Source organism: Salvelinus alpinus, chromosome 2, assembly GCF_045679555.1.
Source record: "Salvelinus alpinus chromosome 2, SLU_Salpinus.1, whole genome shotgun sequence".
NCBI classification, from domain to species: Eukaryota; Metazoa; Chordata; class Actinopteri; order Salmoniformes; family Salmonidae; genus Salvelinus; species Salvelinus alpinus.
Genome location: NC_092087.1, coordinates 94738749 through 94754261, shown reverse-complemented (window position 1 = coordinate 94754261; position 15513 = coordinate 94738749). Strand labels below are relative to the sequence as shown.

Below are 15513 nucleotides of genomic sequence, written 5' to 3'. Positions count from 1 at the left end.
TGTGTGTGTGTGTGTGTGTGTGTGTGTGTGTGTGTGTGTGTGTGTGTGTGTGTGTGTGTGTGTGTGTGTGTGTGTGTGGTAAGGTGACATCTACAGTAGGTTATTTGTAGCAACAATTTATTGTGTCTAAAATTACTGAAACACACCCTCTCTCTCTCTCTCTCTCTCTCTCTCTCTCTCTCTCTCTCTCTCTCTCTCTCTCTCTCTCTCTCTCTCTCTCTCTCTCTCTCTCTCTCTCTCTCTCTCTCTCTCTCTCTCTCTCTCTCTCTCTCTCTCTCTCTCTCTCTCTCTCTCTCTCTCTCTCTCTCTCTCTCTCTCTCTCTCTCTCTCACACACACACACACACACACACACACACACACACACACACACACAAACACACTACTGAGTACACAGTCAAGTACAACACTAAGTGCTTACATTCAGAATGGTTGATAAAATGTCATGAAAATGGTATGTTCTCTAAAAGTATAAAATACACAACTTGTCGAAGTAAAAGTGGGGCACAACAGTTTATAATAAGTTAACTTCTTTGGGATAGGGGGCGCTATTTTCACTTTGGGATAAAATCGTGCCCAATTTAAACGGCCTCGTACTCTATTCTAGATCGTACAATATGCATATTATTATTACTATTGGATAGAAAACACTCTCAAGTTTCTAAAACCGTTTGAATTATATCTGTGAGTAAAACAGAACTCATTTTGCAGCAAACTTCCTGTCAGGAAGTGAAAAATCTGAAATCGAGGCTCTGTTCCAGGGCCTTCCTATTAATTTGCTTGAAATCTATGGATATACACTTCATATGCCTTCCACTAGATGTCAACAGGCAGTGAGAGGTGAAATGGGGTGTATAGCTTGATCTGAGGTCAAACGAGAGCTCTTGGAATGACGTGACCCCAAATTTCCTTTGTTCAGCAAGGCGCGGAAAGGAACCCTGGATTGCGTTCTGAAAAGCTTTCGTTATAGACGGCTAATATCTCCGGCTTTGATTTTATTTGATAAATGTGATAATATCATCGTAAAGTATGTTTTTTCAATATAGTTTTATCAGATTATTGAAAGTTTATCGGGAGTTTTGGCTTTTTCCGTTCTCTGCGTTTGGTGATGATGGACAGCTTCGCGCCACTTGGCTAGCTTTGGTTGCTAATTCGACAGGAGAAAAGGACATTCTAAAACCAAACAACGATTGTTCTGGACAAAGGACCCCTTGTACAAGATTCTGATGGACGCTCAGCAAAAGTAGGAACCATTTATGATGTTATTTCGTATTTCTGTTGAAAATGTTTAGTACTATTTTCAGCCCTCATTGCAGGCGATGTCTCGCTATAACGTAAGCTGTATGTCGTACTAAAGTTATTTTTAGAATTCTAATACTGCGATTGCATTAAGAACTAGTGTATCTTTCATTTGCTGTCCAACATGTATTTTTTAGTAAAGTTTATGATGAGTTATTTGGTCAGATTAGGTGAGTGTCAGAAATATATCCGGAGATTCTGGGAAAAAGTTGCTACGTTTTCACAATGTATAACCACGGATTTCAGCTCTAAATATGCACATTTTCGAACAAAACATAAGTGTATTGTATAACCTGATGTTATAGGACTGTCATCTGATGAAGTTTGTCAAGGTTAGTGAAAAATTATATATCTTTTGCTGTTTTTTTGCGATCGCTAACTTTTGCTGCTTATAAATGGGTTGTGTGTAAGCTAATATAATGCTATATTGTGTTTTCGCTGTAAAACACTTAAAAAATCTGAAATATTGGCTGGATTCACAAGATGTTTATCTTTATTTGCTGTACACCATGTATTTGTCATAAATGTTTTATGATGAGTATTTAAGGTATTTCACGTTCCTCTCTGTAGTTATTCTTGCTGCTTCGGTGCTATTTGTGATTGTAGCTGCAATGTAAAACTATGATTTATACCTGAAATATGCACATTTTTCGAACAAAACAGTATATTATTTATATTATTACTGAACTGTACAGCTACTATTTATTCTTAAACCTATACAACGATTGAAACAACTTTAACCCAACACCTAGCAACCTCATCAAGCGGTTCAGATCTCTTGGCGTAATGGCTAATTTGTTAGGTTAACAGTTGCTGGACAAAAGTCCAGATCAAGGCACCCACCCCCCAACCAGAAATGCTACACTATATTTTGTTGGCCAGTAATAAACTAACCAAGAGTTTTGAGATGGAGCACTGAGTGACAATCTTGTTGGAGAATCCAGATTTCCTGTTTATTCCCTCCCCATTCTGAGAATCTTTCCACAAGGATTTCTAAAAAACTTATATTTGGGGAAAAGCACTGCAAGTGTTCACAACACATCTTTAACTTTCTCATGATATACAGTTGTGGCCAAAAGTTTTTGAGAATGACACAAATATAAATTTTCACAAAGTTTGCTGCTTCAGTGTCTTTAGATACTTTTGTCAGATGTTACTATGGAATACTGAAGTATAATTACAAGCATTTCATAAGTGTCAATGGCTTTTATGACAATTACATGAAGTTGATGCAAAGAGTCAATATTTGCAGTGTTGACCTTTCTTTTTCAAGACCATTGCAATCCGCCCTAGCATGCTGTCAATTAACTTCTGGGCCACATCCTGACTGATGGCAGACCATCCTTGCATAATAACGCTTGGAGTTTGTCAGAATTTGTGGGTTTTTGTTTGTCCACCCGCCTCTTGAGGATTTGACCACAAGTTCTCAATGGGATTAAGGTCTGGGGAGTTTCCTGGCCATGGACCCAAAATATTGATGTTTTGTTCCCCGAGCCACTTAGTTATCACTTTTGCCTTATGGCAAGGTGCTCCATCATGCTGGAAAAGGCAACTTTTCCTGGATGGTTGGGAGAAGTTGCTCTCGGACGATGTGTTGGTAACGTTCTTTATTCATGGCTGTGTTCTTTGGCATAATTGTGATTGAGCCCACTCCCTTAGCTGAGAAGCAACCCCACACATGACTGGTCTCAGGATGCTTTACTGTTGGCATGACACAGGACTGATGGTAGCGCACACCTTGTCTTCTACGGACAAGATTTTTTCCGGATGCCCCAAACAATCGGAAAGGAGATTCATCAGAGAAAATGACTTTACCCATGTCCTCATCAGCCCAATCCCTGTACCTTTTGCAGAATATCAGTCTGTCCCTGATGTTTTTTATGTATCCTATGGGTCGACATAAACTGCACGCGCCTTCCCCTGGATGTCAGTAACCAATGAGAATTGGAATGGAGTTTCTAGGCAGATCTGAGACCATATATAGGCCCATGGAATGGGGGGTGCACTCTTTTCAACCTTCGTCATGGCGCAAAGGAGGACCTGCGTTTTGAAGATTTGGGCATGTCGTGGCCACATAGCTAATGTTTGCTGCTAATTACACGGTTGAAGACGACGTTCTACAGGCGAGCAACGATTATTATGGACAAAGGACAACTTGCCCAAGATTCTGATGGAAGCTCATCTAAAAGTAAGAGCTGTTTATGATGTTAATTCGTATTTCTGTGGAAAAATGTAAAATGATTTGTCCGCCATTAATTTCGGCACTGGTCTGGCTGTAACGCACACTGTATGTCTAGTAACGTTAATTTTTAAAATCTAACACAGCGGTTGCATTAATAACTAATGTATCTTTCATTTGCTGTCCAACCTGTATTTTTTAGTCAAGTTTATGATTATTTATTGATTAGATTAGGTGCCTCTCCAAGATGGCGCCGGCCAGATTGCCTGAAATGTTGCTACTAATCACATTGTATAACCACGATTTGTGCCACTAAATATGCACATTTTCGAACAAAACCTATATGCATTGTGTAATATGATGTTACAGGACTGTCATCTGATGAAGTTTATCAAGGTTAGTCAAAAATTATATATCTTTTGCTGGATTGTTACGATCGCTAACCTTTGCTGCTGGTAATTTGCTTGTGTTTCTGGCTATTGTGGTAAGCTAATATAATGCTATATTGTGTTTTCGCTGTAAAACACTTAAAAAATCTGAAATATTGGCTGGATTCACAAGATGTTGGTCTTCCATTTGCTGTACGCTGTGTATTTTTCAGAAATGTTTCATGATGAGTATTTGGATATTTGACGTTGGTCTCTGTAATTATTCTGGCTGCATCGACGCTATTTCAGATTGCAGCTGCAATGTAGAACTGTGATTTATACCTGAAATATGCAAATTTTTCGAACAAAACATATGCTATACAATAAATATGTTATCAGACTGTCATCTGATGAAGTTTTTTCTTGGTTAGTGACTATTTATATCTTTATTTGGTCGAATTTGTGAACGCTACCTATGCAGTAAGAAAATGGTGGAGAGAAAAAAGTTGAGTCTTTTGCTATCGTGGTTAGCTAATAGAAATACATATTGTGTCTTCCCTGTAAAACATTTGAAAAATCAGAAATGATGGCTGGATTCACAAGATGTGTATCTTTCATCTGGTGTCTTGGACTTGTGATTTCATGATATTTAGATGCTAGTATTTACTTGTGGCGCTATGCTAGGCTATGCTAGTCAGCTTTTTTACTGATGGGGGTGCTCCCGGATCCGGGATGAGTAGCAAGTAGAAGATAAACAAGGACATTTCTAAGTGACCCCAAACGTTTTAATGGTAGTAGAGGTACATAGAGGTATCCATGGTAGCGCTTGATAATAACTATCATGAATAAACCTTTTAACGATTTATAAACTATTTACAATTATATTTGTAAACATTATTAGGAATGTGTGAACATTACTAGCCTGAATGTATAAACATGCATACTATTCGTAATAGTTATTAATAATGTATTTAAGAAAAATAAACATTTACAGTATAACAGTCCATTAGGTCACAACTAACACATATCTTCACATAATGTTTTTCTAAATCCCTTTGGATTTATTTGTGTAGAAATGTCACCATATCTTGTGCTCTTGGTAAGAAATAAGAAAGTAAGAAATATTGCTATAAATCTATTCCATTCGTGTAAAGGAAGAAAGCTTCTGTTTATGATTATGGTTTCATCTATTTGACTGTAAAAATTACATAAAGAGGATATGGATTCCTATTGGATGACATGAAGATCACGTAGACTTCTGATTGGATGACATAAATATCATATAGATTCCTATTGGATGACATAAATACCATATGACATAAATATCATATAGATTCCTATTGGATGACATGAAGATCACGTAACTTCTGATTGGATGACATAAATATCATATAGATTCCTATTGGATGACATAAAGATCATATAACTGTGATTGGATGACATAAAGATCATGTAACTTCTGATTGGATAACCTAATGCTTGATAAGACAGTGGTTAACATCAAGTTTGATATGAAGTGTCTAATCAGGGATGGAACTGAAGGATTTTGGGCACTGGCCAACCTGGCTAGTGGACTAACATTTTTACTATCCGGCGGGCTAGTTGGACACATTTTCCACTAACCTGGCCTGAACAGTACTATCCTCGGGATGAGTGTTTCTGGTGTGTCACTATCTGGCCAAGATGCTAAGTCAGAAACACTGCCCATTTCTACAATGTATCTTAACCACACCGCTAAACGCAGAGCTTTGTTTTCATAAATGTTTAGGATATCGACCATTTTGACTTTAGAGTTTGGCCGTCTAGTGGGAACATTTGTCATGGGAGAAGGGTTAAAGAAATGCAAGGTGGGGGTTTGGTGACGTCATATCTGCGACTCCCCCGTGTTCGTGGTGCTCCTTGACCCCTAGGACAGAAAAATGTCAAAGGATAGAGGTTAACTTAATGAAAGTGGTGTTTGTGTGTGCGTATGTGTCTGCTGAATATGTGTGTGTGTGTGTGTGTCTGTGTGTGTGTGTGTGTATGTACCTGGGATTGGCTGGAGGAACGGTTGGTGATGCTGACCCCTGAGTATCTCTTTTTCAGTGGTGTGCAGATACAGGACAGGAGCTTGCAATACTCCTCTCTAACCTGATGGAGGCAGCAGAGCACAGTGTTACACACACACACACACACACACACACACACACACACACACACACACACACACACACACACACACACACACACACACACACACACACACACACACACACACACACACACACACACACACACACACACACACACACACACACACCATACCGTTTTGTTCAGTAGGCAGTGCATGATGAACAGCAGTGCTCCCTGTAGAGAGTTGAGGATAGTGAAGAGATATGTCATGACCACTGTCCCCTCCTCTTGGAACTGGAACACTCCAAATATCCACATAGTACCCAACACACACAGCTGGGCCACTGCTGTCACTGTGAACACCCTGGAGAGAGAGGGGGAGGAGGAGGGAAGGAGGGGGAGGAAGGAGGAGGGAGGGAGGGAAGTAGGAGGGAGGGGAGAGGGGGGAGGGAGGAAGGGGGAGGAGGAGGGAGGGAGGAGGAGGGAGGGGGTGAGGTTGAGGAGGGAGGAGAGAGAAAGGAGGAGGGAGGTAGGGAAGAGGAAGAGGGGAGTGGGGAGGAGGGAGGGAGAATGAGGGAGGAGAGGAGGATGAAGGAAGGAGGGAGGATGGAGGAGAGGAGGATGAAGGAAGGAGGGAGGATGGAGAAAGGAGGGAGGGAGGGAAGAGGAGGAGGGGAGTGGGGAGGAGGGAGGGAGAATGAGGGAGGAGAGGAGGATGAAGGAGGGAGGGAGGAGGGAGGAGGGGGGTGGGGTGGGAGGAGAGTACAGTTTTTTTTAATGTACTATGGCAGCTAAAAACTGAATTGCATAAATTAATTTATTCACACACACCAAGGATTTGTCACTGTCCGTACATTCACTACATTTCTACATTCACCTATCTCTCCGTTTCTCTATTTGTCTCTCTACAGCACTTTCTCTGTCTCTTCCCCTCTCTCTCTGTCACACCTGTGTTCCATTCCCTGTCTCCGGTGCTCGAAGTCGCCGGTCTACTAACCTTCGGTCCTGGCAACCATAATTACGCACACCTGGCAACCCACATTACGCACACTTGCTCCCTCTCGGTACGCACACTTGGACTTCATCATTACTTCCCCTGTATTTAGCCTCTCTCTCTCTCTCTCTCTCTCTCTCTCTCTCTCTCTCTCTCTCTCTCTCTCTCTCTCTCTCTCTCTCTCTCTCTCTCTCTCTCTCTCTCTCTCTCTCTCTCTCTCTCTCTCTCTCTCTCTCTCCTTACTTACTTGATCTTGCGTAGGATGGAGAGGTCAGGGTTGAGACTAGAGAACTTCTGGGCCAGCCTCCAGACAGTGATGATGAAGAAGAAAACGTTGAGAATGATGATGGTGCACACTGGGCCGAAGAAACTCCAGATGAATCCTCTCTCCAGAGACAACCAACAGCTGACAGAGACAAGATAACGTTAGAATAACGTTATCTGGTGTTATTTATATGGGACAGATTTGCTACACAGTCTCTCACACACCCACACACACAGACTCAGACTCACTGTTGTGTGGTACCGTATCCATCTGGGTAGGTGATAGCAGAGATGATGACAACAACCAGTGGCAGTCCATATCCCACAGCATACAGGTACAGAGGTCTACAGTAAGAAGAAGAATCAAAGAGGTTCATAAAATACAGGTACAGAGGTTTACAATAAGACAAATCAAATATAAACATAAAATACAGGTACAGAGGTCTACAATAAGAAGAAGAATCAAAGAGCTTCATAAAGTACAGGTACAGAGGTTTACAGTAAGAAGAAAAATCTAAAAGCTTCATAAAATACAGGTACAGAGGTTTACAGTAAGAAGAAGAATCAAAGAGTTTAAAAAAATAGGAGTTAAAAGAAAATGTAACACACCAAGGTAACTAATAGCAAGATAAAATAAAGTTGTAAGAAATATATATATATAATGAAGAATATATAATAGAGCTTCAGGAAATACAGGTATAGAGATTTACGATACGATTCCTTATCTAAACGAACTTCATAACATACATGTATAGAGGTTAAAGATAATAAATACAAATATATAGCTTCATAAAATATAAGTACTGATAGTATACGATACTAATTTATAACCATAGAGCTAAATATATCCAATACCTGTATGGTAGTGTTGAAGACCAGGACCACCATGAGGTAGAGCTGAACCCCCTCATAACATACATCCAACTGAAGGATCACAGTAGGAAGAACAGGTGGAGGAGACCTGCATACAACCCTACATCCTCCCTGAGAGAGGACGAGGAGAGGAGAGGAGAGGAGAGGACGAGGAGAGGAGTAGGAGTAGGAGTAGGAGCAGCGAGAGGAGAGGAGAGGAGAGGTAGAGGTAGAGGAGAGGAGAGGAGAGGAGAAGGCAGGAGAGGAGCGGCAGAGGAGAGGAGAAGAGAGTGAGAGGAGAGGCGAGGATAGAGGAGAAGGTAGATGGAGAGGAGCAGGAGCAGGATGAGGTAGAGCAGAGCAAGAGCTAAGAGACAGAGAAGAGAAGAGATCCTAGAGAAGAGACAGAGAAGAGAGGAGACCGGAGAGGAGAGGAGAGGAGAGGAGAGGAGAGGAGAGGAGAGGACAGGGGGGACAGGGTGGAGGAGAGGAGAGGAGAGGAGAGGAGAGGAGAGGAGAGGAGAGGAACAGGGGAGTAGAGGGAGGAGCAGAGGGGCAAGAGGGAGAGGAGGGGAGAGGAGGAGAAGGGGAGGGGTTGGAAAGGAGAGGGGAGGGGAGGAGGAGAGATGAATAAAAGTCAAATTGAATATTCAAAAACTTCATTTTAGATCTGACTGTATGTAAAAAGGGCTTATTTGTTGTTATGTGTTTGTCATCCTGGGTATAGAAGGGGGTACAAGATCCTAGGGGGGAGCAACACCAAATAAAAGTGACAAGGAATATATAAAAAAATTGCTATATATACCTTGATCCCTCACACACACAAACTCACACACACACACTCCCCACATCCCTAAAACCACCTTGCTCTGTGTGTGAGAGATGCCGGTGAGGAAGACGATGTCAGCGATGAAGAGGCAGACACAGAGGTGGAGGTGGATGGTGGTGCGTGTCCCCTGGGTGGACCGACACAGCCAGAAGGTCAGGATGCACAGCAACAGACACACCACAGACACCGACAGACCCAGCCACGTCAACAGATGCAGCTCAAAGGTGTGCTAGAGAGAGAGAGGGAGGGAGCGAGAGAGAGAGAGAGAGAAAGAGAGGGAGGGAGGGAGGGAGGGAGGGAGGGAGGGAGGGAGGGAGGGAGGGAGGGAGGGAGGGAGGGAGGGAGGGAGGGAGGGAGGGAGGGAGGGGGGGGGGAGGGAGGGAGGGAGGGAGGGGTTTACATAATATATAACATCAGTGGCGATCTGTAATTCAGGGCACCTGTTTCGAGGCCAACATTTTTTGCAACATAAAAATAATACAAAAAATTATGTATATACAGTTGAAATTGGAGGTTTACATACACTTATGTTGGAGTCATTAAAACTCGTTTTTCAACTGCTCTGAAAATGTCTTGTTAACAAACTATAGCTTTGTCAAGTCGGTTAGGACATCTACTTTGTGCATGACACAAGTACATTTTCAAACAATTGTTTACAGACAGATCACTTATCATTCACTTATAATTCACTGCATCACAATTCCAGTGGGTCACAAGTTTACATACACTAAGATGACTGTGCCTTTAAACAGCTTGGAAAATTCCAGAAAATTATGTAATGGCTTTAGAAGCTTCTGATAGGCTAATTGACATAATTTGAGTCAACTGGAGGTGTACCTGTGGATGTATTTCAAGGCCTACCTTCAAACTCAGTGCCTCTTTGCTTGACATCAGTGGAAAATCAAAATAAATCAGCCAAGACCTCAGAAAAAAAGTTTGTAGACCTCCACAAGTCTGGTTCATCCTTGGGAGCAATTTCCAAATGCCTGAAGGTACCACGTTCACCTGTACAAACAATAGTGCGCAAGTATAAACACCATACTTTGTTGCTAAAAGTGCAAATCAATCCCAGAACAACAGCAAAGGACCTTGTGAAGACGATGGAGGAAACCGGTACAAAGTATCTATATCCAGTCCTACGTATATTGACATAACCTGAAAAGCTGCTCAGCAAGGAAGAAGCCACTGCTCCAAAACTGCCAATAAAAAGCCAGACTACGGTTTGCAACTGCACATAGGGACAAACATCGTACTTTTTGGAGAAATTTCCTCTGGTCTGATGAAACAAAAATATAACTATTTGGCCATAATGACCATTGTTATGTTTGGAGGAAAAAGGGGGATGCTTGCAAGCTGAAGAACACCATCCCAACTGTGAAGCACGGGGGTGGCAGCATCATGTTGTGGGGTGCTTTGCTGCAGGAGGGACTGGTGCACTTCACAAACTGGATGGGATCAATAGGAAATAAAATTATGTGGATATATTGAAGCAACATCTCAAGACATCAGTCAGGAAGTTAAAGCTTTGTCGTAAATGGGTCTTCCAAATGGACAATGACCCCAAGCAAACTTCCAAAGTTGTGTGAAATGGCTTAAGGACAACAATGTCAAGGTATTGGAGAGGCCATCACAAAGCCCTGACCTCAATCCTATAGAACATTTGTGGGCAGAACTGAAAAAGTGTGTGCGAGCAAGGAGGCCTACAAACCTGCTTCAGTTACACCAGCTGTCAGGAGGAATGGGCCAAAATTTACCCAACTTATTGTGGGAAGCTTGTGGAAGGCTACCCGAAACGGTTGACCCAAGTTAAACAATTTAAAGGCAATGCAACCAAATACTAATTGAGTGTATGTAAACTTCTGACCCACTGGGAATGTGATGAAAGAAATAAAACCTGAAATAAATAATTCTGTCTACTATTATTCTGACATTTCACATTCTTAACCTGTTGAGGACCAGGGGGTGCTATTTTCACTTTTGGGGAAAATCGTATGATATTTAAACGGCCTCGTACTCAATTCTTGCTCGTACAATATGCATATTATTATTACTATTGGATAGAAAACAGTCTCTAGTTTCTGAAAACGTTTGAATTATTTCTCTAAGTGAAACAGAACTCTTTTTACAGACCATTTCCTAACCGGAAGTGAGATTTCCAAAAGCGAACTCTCTCTTCAAGAGCTTGTCTATAAAAGGGCATGTCACTTATGACTGTAGAAACACGTCATACGCCTTCCCCTGGGTGTCATGCGGAAGTGAGAGAAGAAATCACTTGATTATCTCGTCCTGGGATTGAACACAACCTCTTGGACTGAGACGTGCGCACTTTATATTTTTTCCTGGGCGCGAAGTAGGACCTGTACTCGGCTCATGGAAGAACCTTTTTAAAGGTGAATATGATCTCTGGCTTCGATTTTATTTGATACATGTCACAATATCATCCTAAAGTATGTTTTTTCAATATAGTTTAATTATATTATTGAAATTTATTCTGGACTTTAGACGTGATGCGACGCAAGAATTGGTTCAAGAATGAGAGGTTAGCATCGCACGGCCAGTGTGCTTGCTAATTCAAGAGGGAAATTGTTCGTTCTGGATTGAAATAAAGACGTTTCTGAACAAAGGACCCCTTGGAGAACATTCTGATGGAAGATCAACAAAGATAAGGACCCAATTTGGGATGCTTTTTCATATATCTGTCGAACTGTGCTAACGCTACCGTTTGACTAGAATCAATGCTGCTGTGTGCTAGCTATTGTAGTAAGCTAATATAACGATATATTGTGTTTTCGCTGTAAAACACTTCAACAATCGGAAATATTGTCTGTATTCACAAGATATTTGTCTTTCATTAGCTATCCACCATATATTTGTCTGAAATGTTTTATGATGAGTAATTAGGTAGTTGACGTTGGTGTCTGTATTTTCTCTGGCTACTCCCGTGCGATTTCTGACTGTAGCTGTGATTGTGGCTATGATGGTAGCAGTAATGTAAAACTGATTTATAGCTAAAATATGCACATTTTTCGAACAAAACATAGGTTTATTGTGTAACATGTTATAGGACTGTCATCTGAGGGAGTTTTTTCTAGGTTATTTAGGTTGGTTCTAGGTTAGTTAGGTTAGCTACTTGCATGCTACCGTTACTGTGAAAAATGTCTGTCTGTCTTTTGTATTTGGTGGTGAACTAACATAAATATATGTGGTGTTTTCGCTGTAAAACACTTCAACAATCGGAAATATTGTCTGTATTCACAAGATATTTGTCTTTCATTAGCTATCCACCATATATTTGTCTGAAATGTTTTATGATGTGTAATTAGGTAGTTGACGTTGGTGTCTGTATTTTCTCTGGCTACTCCCGTGCGATTTCTGACTGTAGCTATGATGGTAGCAGTAATGTAAAACTGATTTATAGCTAAAATATGCACATTTTTTGAACAAAACATAGATTTATTGTGTAACATGTTATCTTTTACTGCCTCAGAAACCCGGATCCGGGATCACCCCTGTAAGAAATTGTAATAGATACTGGCAACTTGTTTTAACAACTTCTCAACACAAGCTATACTTGACACAACATGCACCCATCCCCCTATACCCCCACACTTCTTACCCTTATAATAACCACAGACCCACACACACTCCCCTCCCCCATGAACAGGCCCCTGCTAAAACAAACGCACATGCATTCTGCTCAAAGATGAGACTTTAAGACAAAGAACTGTGTGAAGAGCCAATGGAACGTCGACATCAGGCCCGGACAGGACTACCCACGACCCAGATCGACCAATCGGAAGGCCAGACTACAAGATCAACCTACTTTACTTGTTGCATATATAATCAGCACAAATTGTTTAGAGGTCTCTTTTCCGACGATTCCATACGAGTCAGACAGAAAGGGGCCGTGCTGCACGATTACTAAGATATTTTTACCTGTGAATAAACTGCCTTATTATACAAATATCCACCTCGTCATATGTCTCAACTTGATCTCCTGTCTCCAGTAAACGTTTTATCAACCCCCCCCCCCCCCCCCCCCCCCCCACTGACTAGCATAGCTAGCATAGCGTCACAAGTAAATTGTAGCATCTAAATATCATTAAATCACAAGTCCAAGACACCAGATGAAAGATACACTTCTTGTGAATCTAGCCACCATTTCTGATTTTTTAAATGTTTTACAGGGAAGACACAATATGTAAATCTATTAGCTAACCACGTTAGCAAAAGACAACATTTTTTTTACTCCACTATTTTTCCACTCCATCACTAGCTATCACCAATTCGACCAAATAAAGAAATAAATAGCCACTAACCAAGAAAAAACCTCATCAGATGACAGTCTGATAACATATTTATGGTATAGCATAGGTTTTGTTAGAAAAATTTGCATATTTCAGGTATAAATCATAGTTTGCCATTGCAGCCACCATCACAAATCTCCCCAAAGCGACTAGAATTACTACAGAGAGCAACGTGTATTACCAATTTACTCATCATAAAACATTTCATAAAAATAGACAAAGCATAGCAATGGAAAGACACAGATCTTGTGAATTCAGACAATATTTCAGATTTTCTAAGCGTTTTACTGCGAAAACACAATAAATCGTTATATTAGCATACCACATGTGCAAACGTTACCCCAGCATGAATTCAAGGCAAAGTGAGCGATAACGTTATGATCGCCAAAATATATTAATTTTTTCACTAACCTTCTCAGAATTCTTCCGATGACACTCCTGTAACATCATATTACAACATACATATAGAGTTTGTTCGAAAATGTGCATATTTAGCCACAAAAAAACGTGGTTATACAATGAGAATAGTAGCAAAACTAGCCTGAAAATGTCGGGCGCCATCTTTGAGAGTGATCTAGTCTAATCCATAACTAATCATAAACTTGACTAAAAAATACAGGGTTGACAGGAATCGAAAGACAAATTAGTTCTTAATGCAATCGCTGAATTACATTTCTAAAATTATCCTTACTGTGCAATACCGGGTCCGCCAAACGAAGCTACACAAAACAAAATGCCGATATATGCGTTTAACATTTTTCAACAGAACAGCGATTTATCATCATAAATAGTGCTTACTTTGAGCTGTTCTTCCATCAGCATCTTGGGCAATGTATCCTTTCTCCGGTCTAATCGTCTTTTGGTCGAAAGATGTCCTCTTGTCCCGTCGAAATTGCCACTAACGTTCGGTATGTACAGGAAACGTGCCCAGCTCATGGAAGGACGTCACAAATAAATGCCTCAATATCGCACTAAACGGATATAAATTGCTATAAAACGGTTTAAATTAACTACCTTATGATGTTTTTAACTTCTCTAGGATAGGGTGCAGAGTTTTCACTTAGGGAAAAATAGCGTGCGCAATTTCAACTTCGTGCTACTCATCCCCAGAATATAAGATATGCATATAATTAGTAGATTTGGATAGAAAACACTCTGAAGTTTCTAAAACAGTTTGAATCATATCTGTAAGTATAACAGAACTTATATAGCAGTCAAAACCCTGAGGACTAACTTTTTTATTGTTCAGTTCCTCTATGTTCAATGGATTGTGTTGGGCAAACCAGAATTCTAATCAGTAAATGCGCAGTTTCTACTGCTTCCACTGGATGTCGCCATTGTATGGAAAATGGTTAAGGTTTTTTCTTAGTGAGGTGAAAACGATATTAACCCGGAAGTGGAGTGACGTCGTTTGTTTATGTTTGAGATTTGGGCAAGACATGAAATGTTCCGTGAGTTTGTTGATATCCTGTATTGAAAACAGATTGACCTGTCTTCAATTTGATCGATTATTAACGTTTACAAATACCTTAAGCTGTATTACAAAAGTACTTTGAAATGTTTTGGCAAAGTTTAGAGGTAATTTTTTTTAGATATTGTGTCGTGATTTTGCTCAAATTGAACGCTGTTTTTCCTGGTACAACGGCGCCAAATAAATGGACAATTTGGATATATATGGACGGAATTAATCGAACTAAAGGACCACTTGTGATGTTTATGGGACATATTGGAGTGCCAACAAAAGAATCTCATAAAAGGTAATGCGTTTTTTATATTTTATTTCTGCGTTTTGAGTAGCGCCGGCATGGTTGAAATATGCTTCTCTCTCTTTGTTTACTATGGTGTATCCTCAGATAATAGCATCGTTTGCTTTCGCCGAAAAGCCTTTTTGAAATCTGACATGTTGGCTGGATTCACAACGAGTGTAGCTTTAATTTGATATCTTATATGTGTGATTTAATCAAGTTTAATTTTATATAATTTTTTTGAATTTGGCGCTCTACATTTTGACATGGCTGTTGGGACGCAAGCGTCCCATCTATCCCAGAGAGGTCACCTATAACGAGTAAAAACATGACCGGCTATATATTACTGGCTAAACCAAGGCTTGGAAAGATGCCAGTCCGATGTCCATTGTGCGTGGAGCGCAGAGCAGAAAAGAAAGATACTTCCGCACCATGGGCTTATATGAAGTCCCAGATTGCGCAATCGACCCCATTCAAATTGTCACCACTTACTGACATCTAGAGGAAGGCGTAGGCAGTGTTTGTATCCTCATAGCATTCACAGGGACATTAAAACTGACCTGGG

At 40.7% G+C, this 15513-nt stretch overlaps 2 protein-coding genes across 4 annotated transcripts in view; one reads left to right on the top strand and one right to left on the bottom strand.

Annotated features, from left to right (window-relative positions):
* The window catches only part of LOC139545504 (adhesion G protein-coupled receptor E5-like), a 494332-nt gene that overhangs the window by 166669 nt on the left and 312150 nt on the right, over positions 1-15513 (top strand). The window lies entirely within an intron of this gene.
* Positions 5165-15513, bottom strand: part of LOC139545677 (adhesion G protein-coupled receptor E5-like) — a 30923-nt gene continuing 20574 nt past the window's right edge. The window contains 8 exon segments of the mRNA XM_071353688.1: positions 5165-5751; positions 5874-5975; positions 6150-6321; positions 7199-7357; positions 7465-7565; positions 8077-8124; positions 8127-8195; positions 8928-9125. Of these exon segments, the coding sequence (XP_071209789.1) occupies positions 5710-5751; positions 5874-5975; positions 6150-6321; positions 7199-7357; positions 7465-7565; positions 8077-8124; positions 8127-8195; positions 8928-9125 (891 nt within the window). The 3' untranslated portion in view covers positions 5165-5709.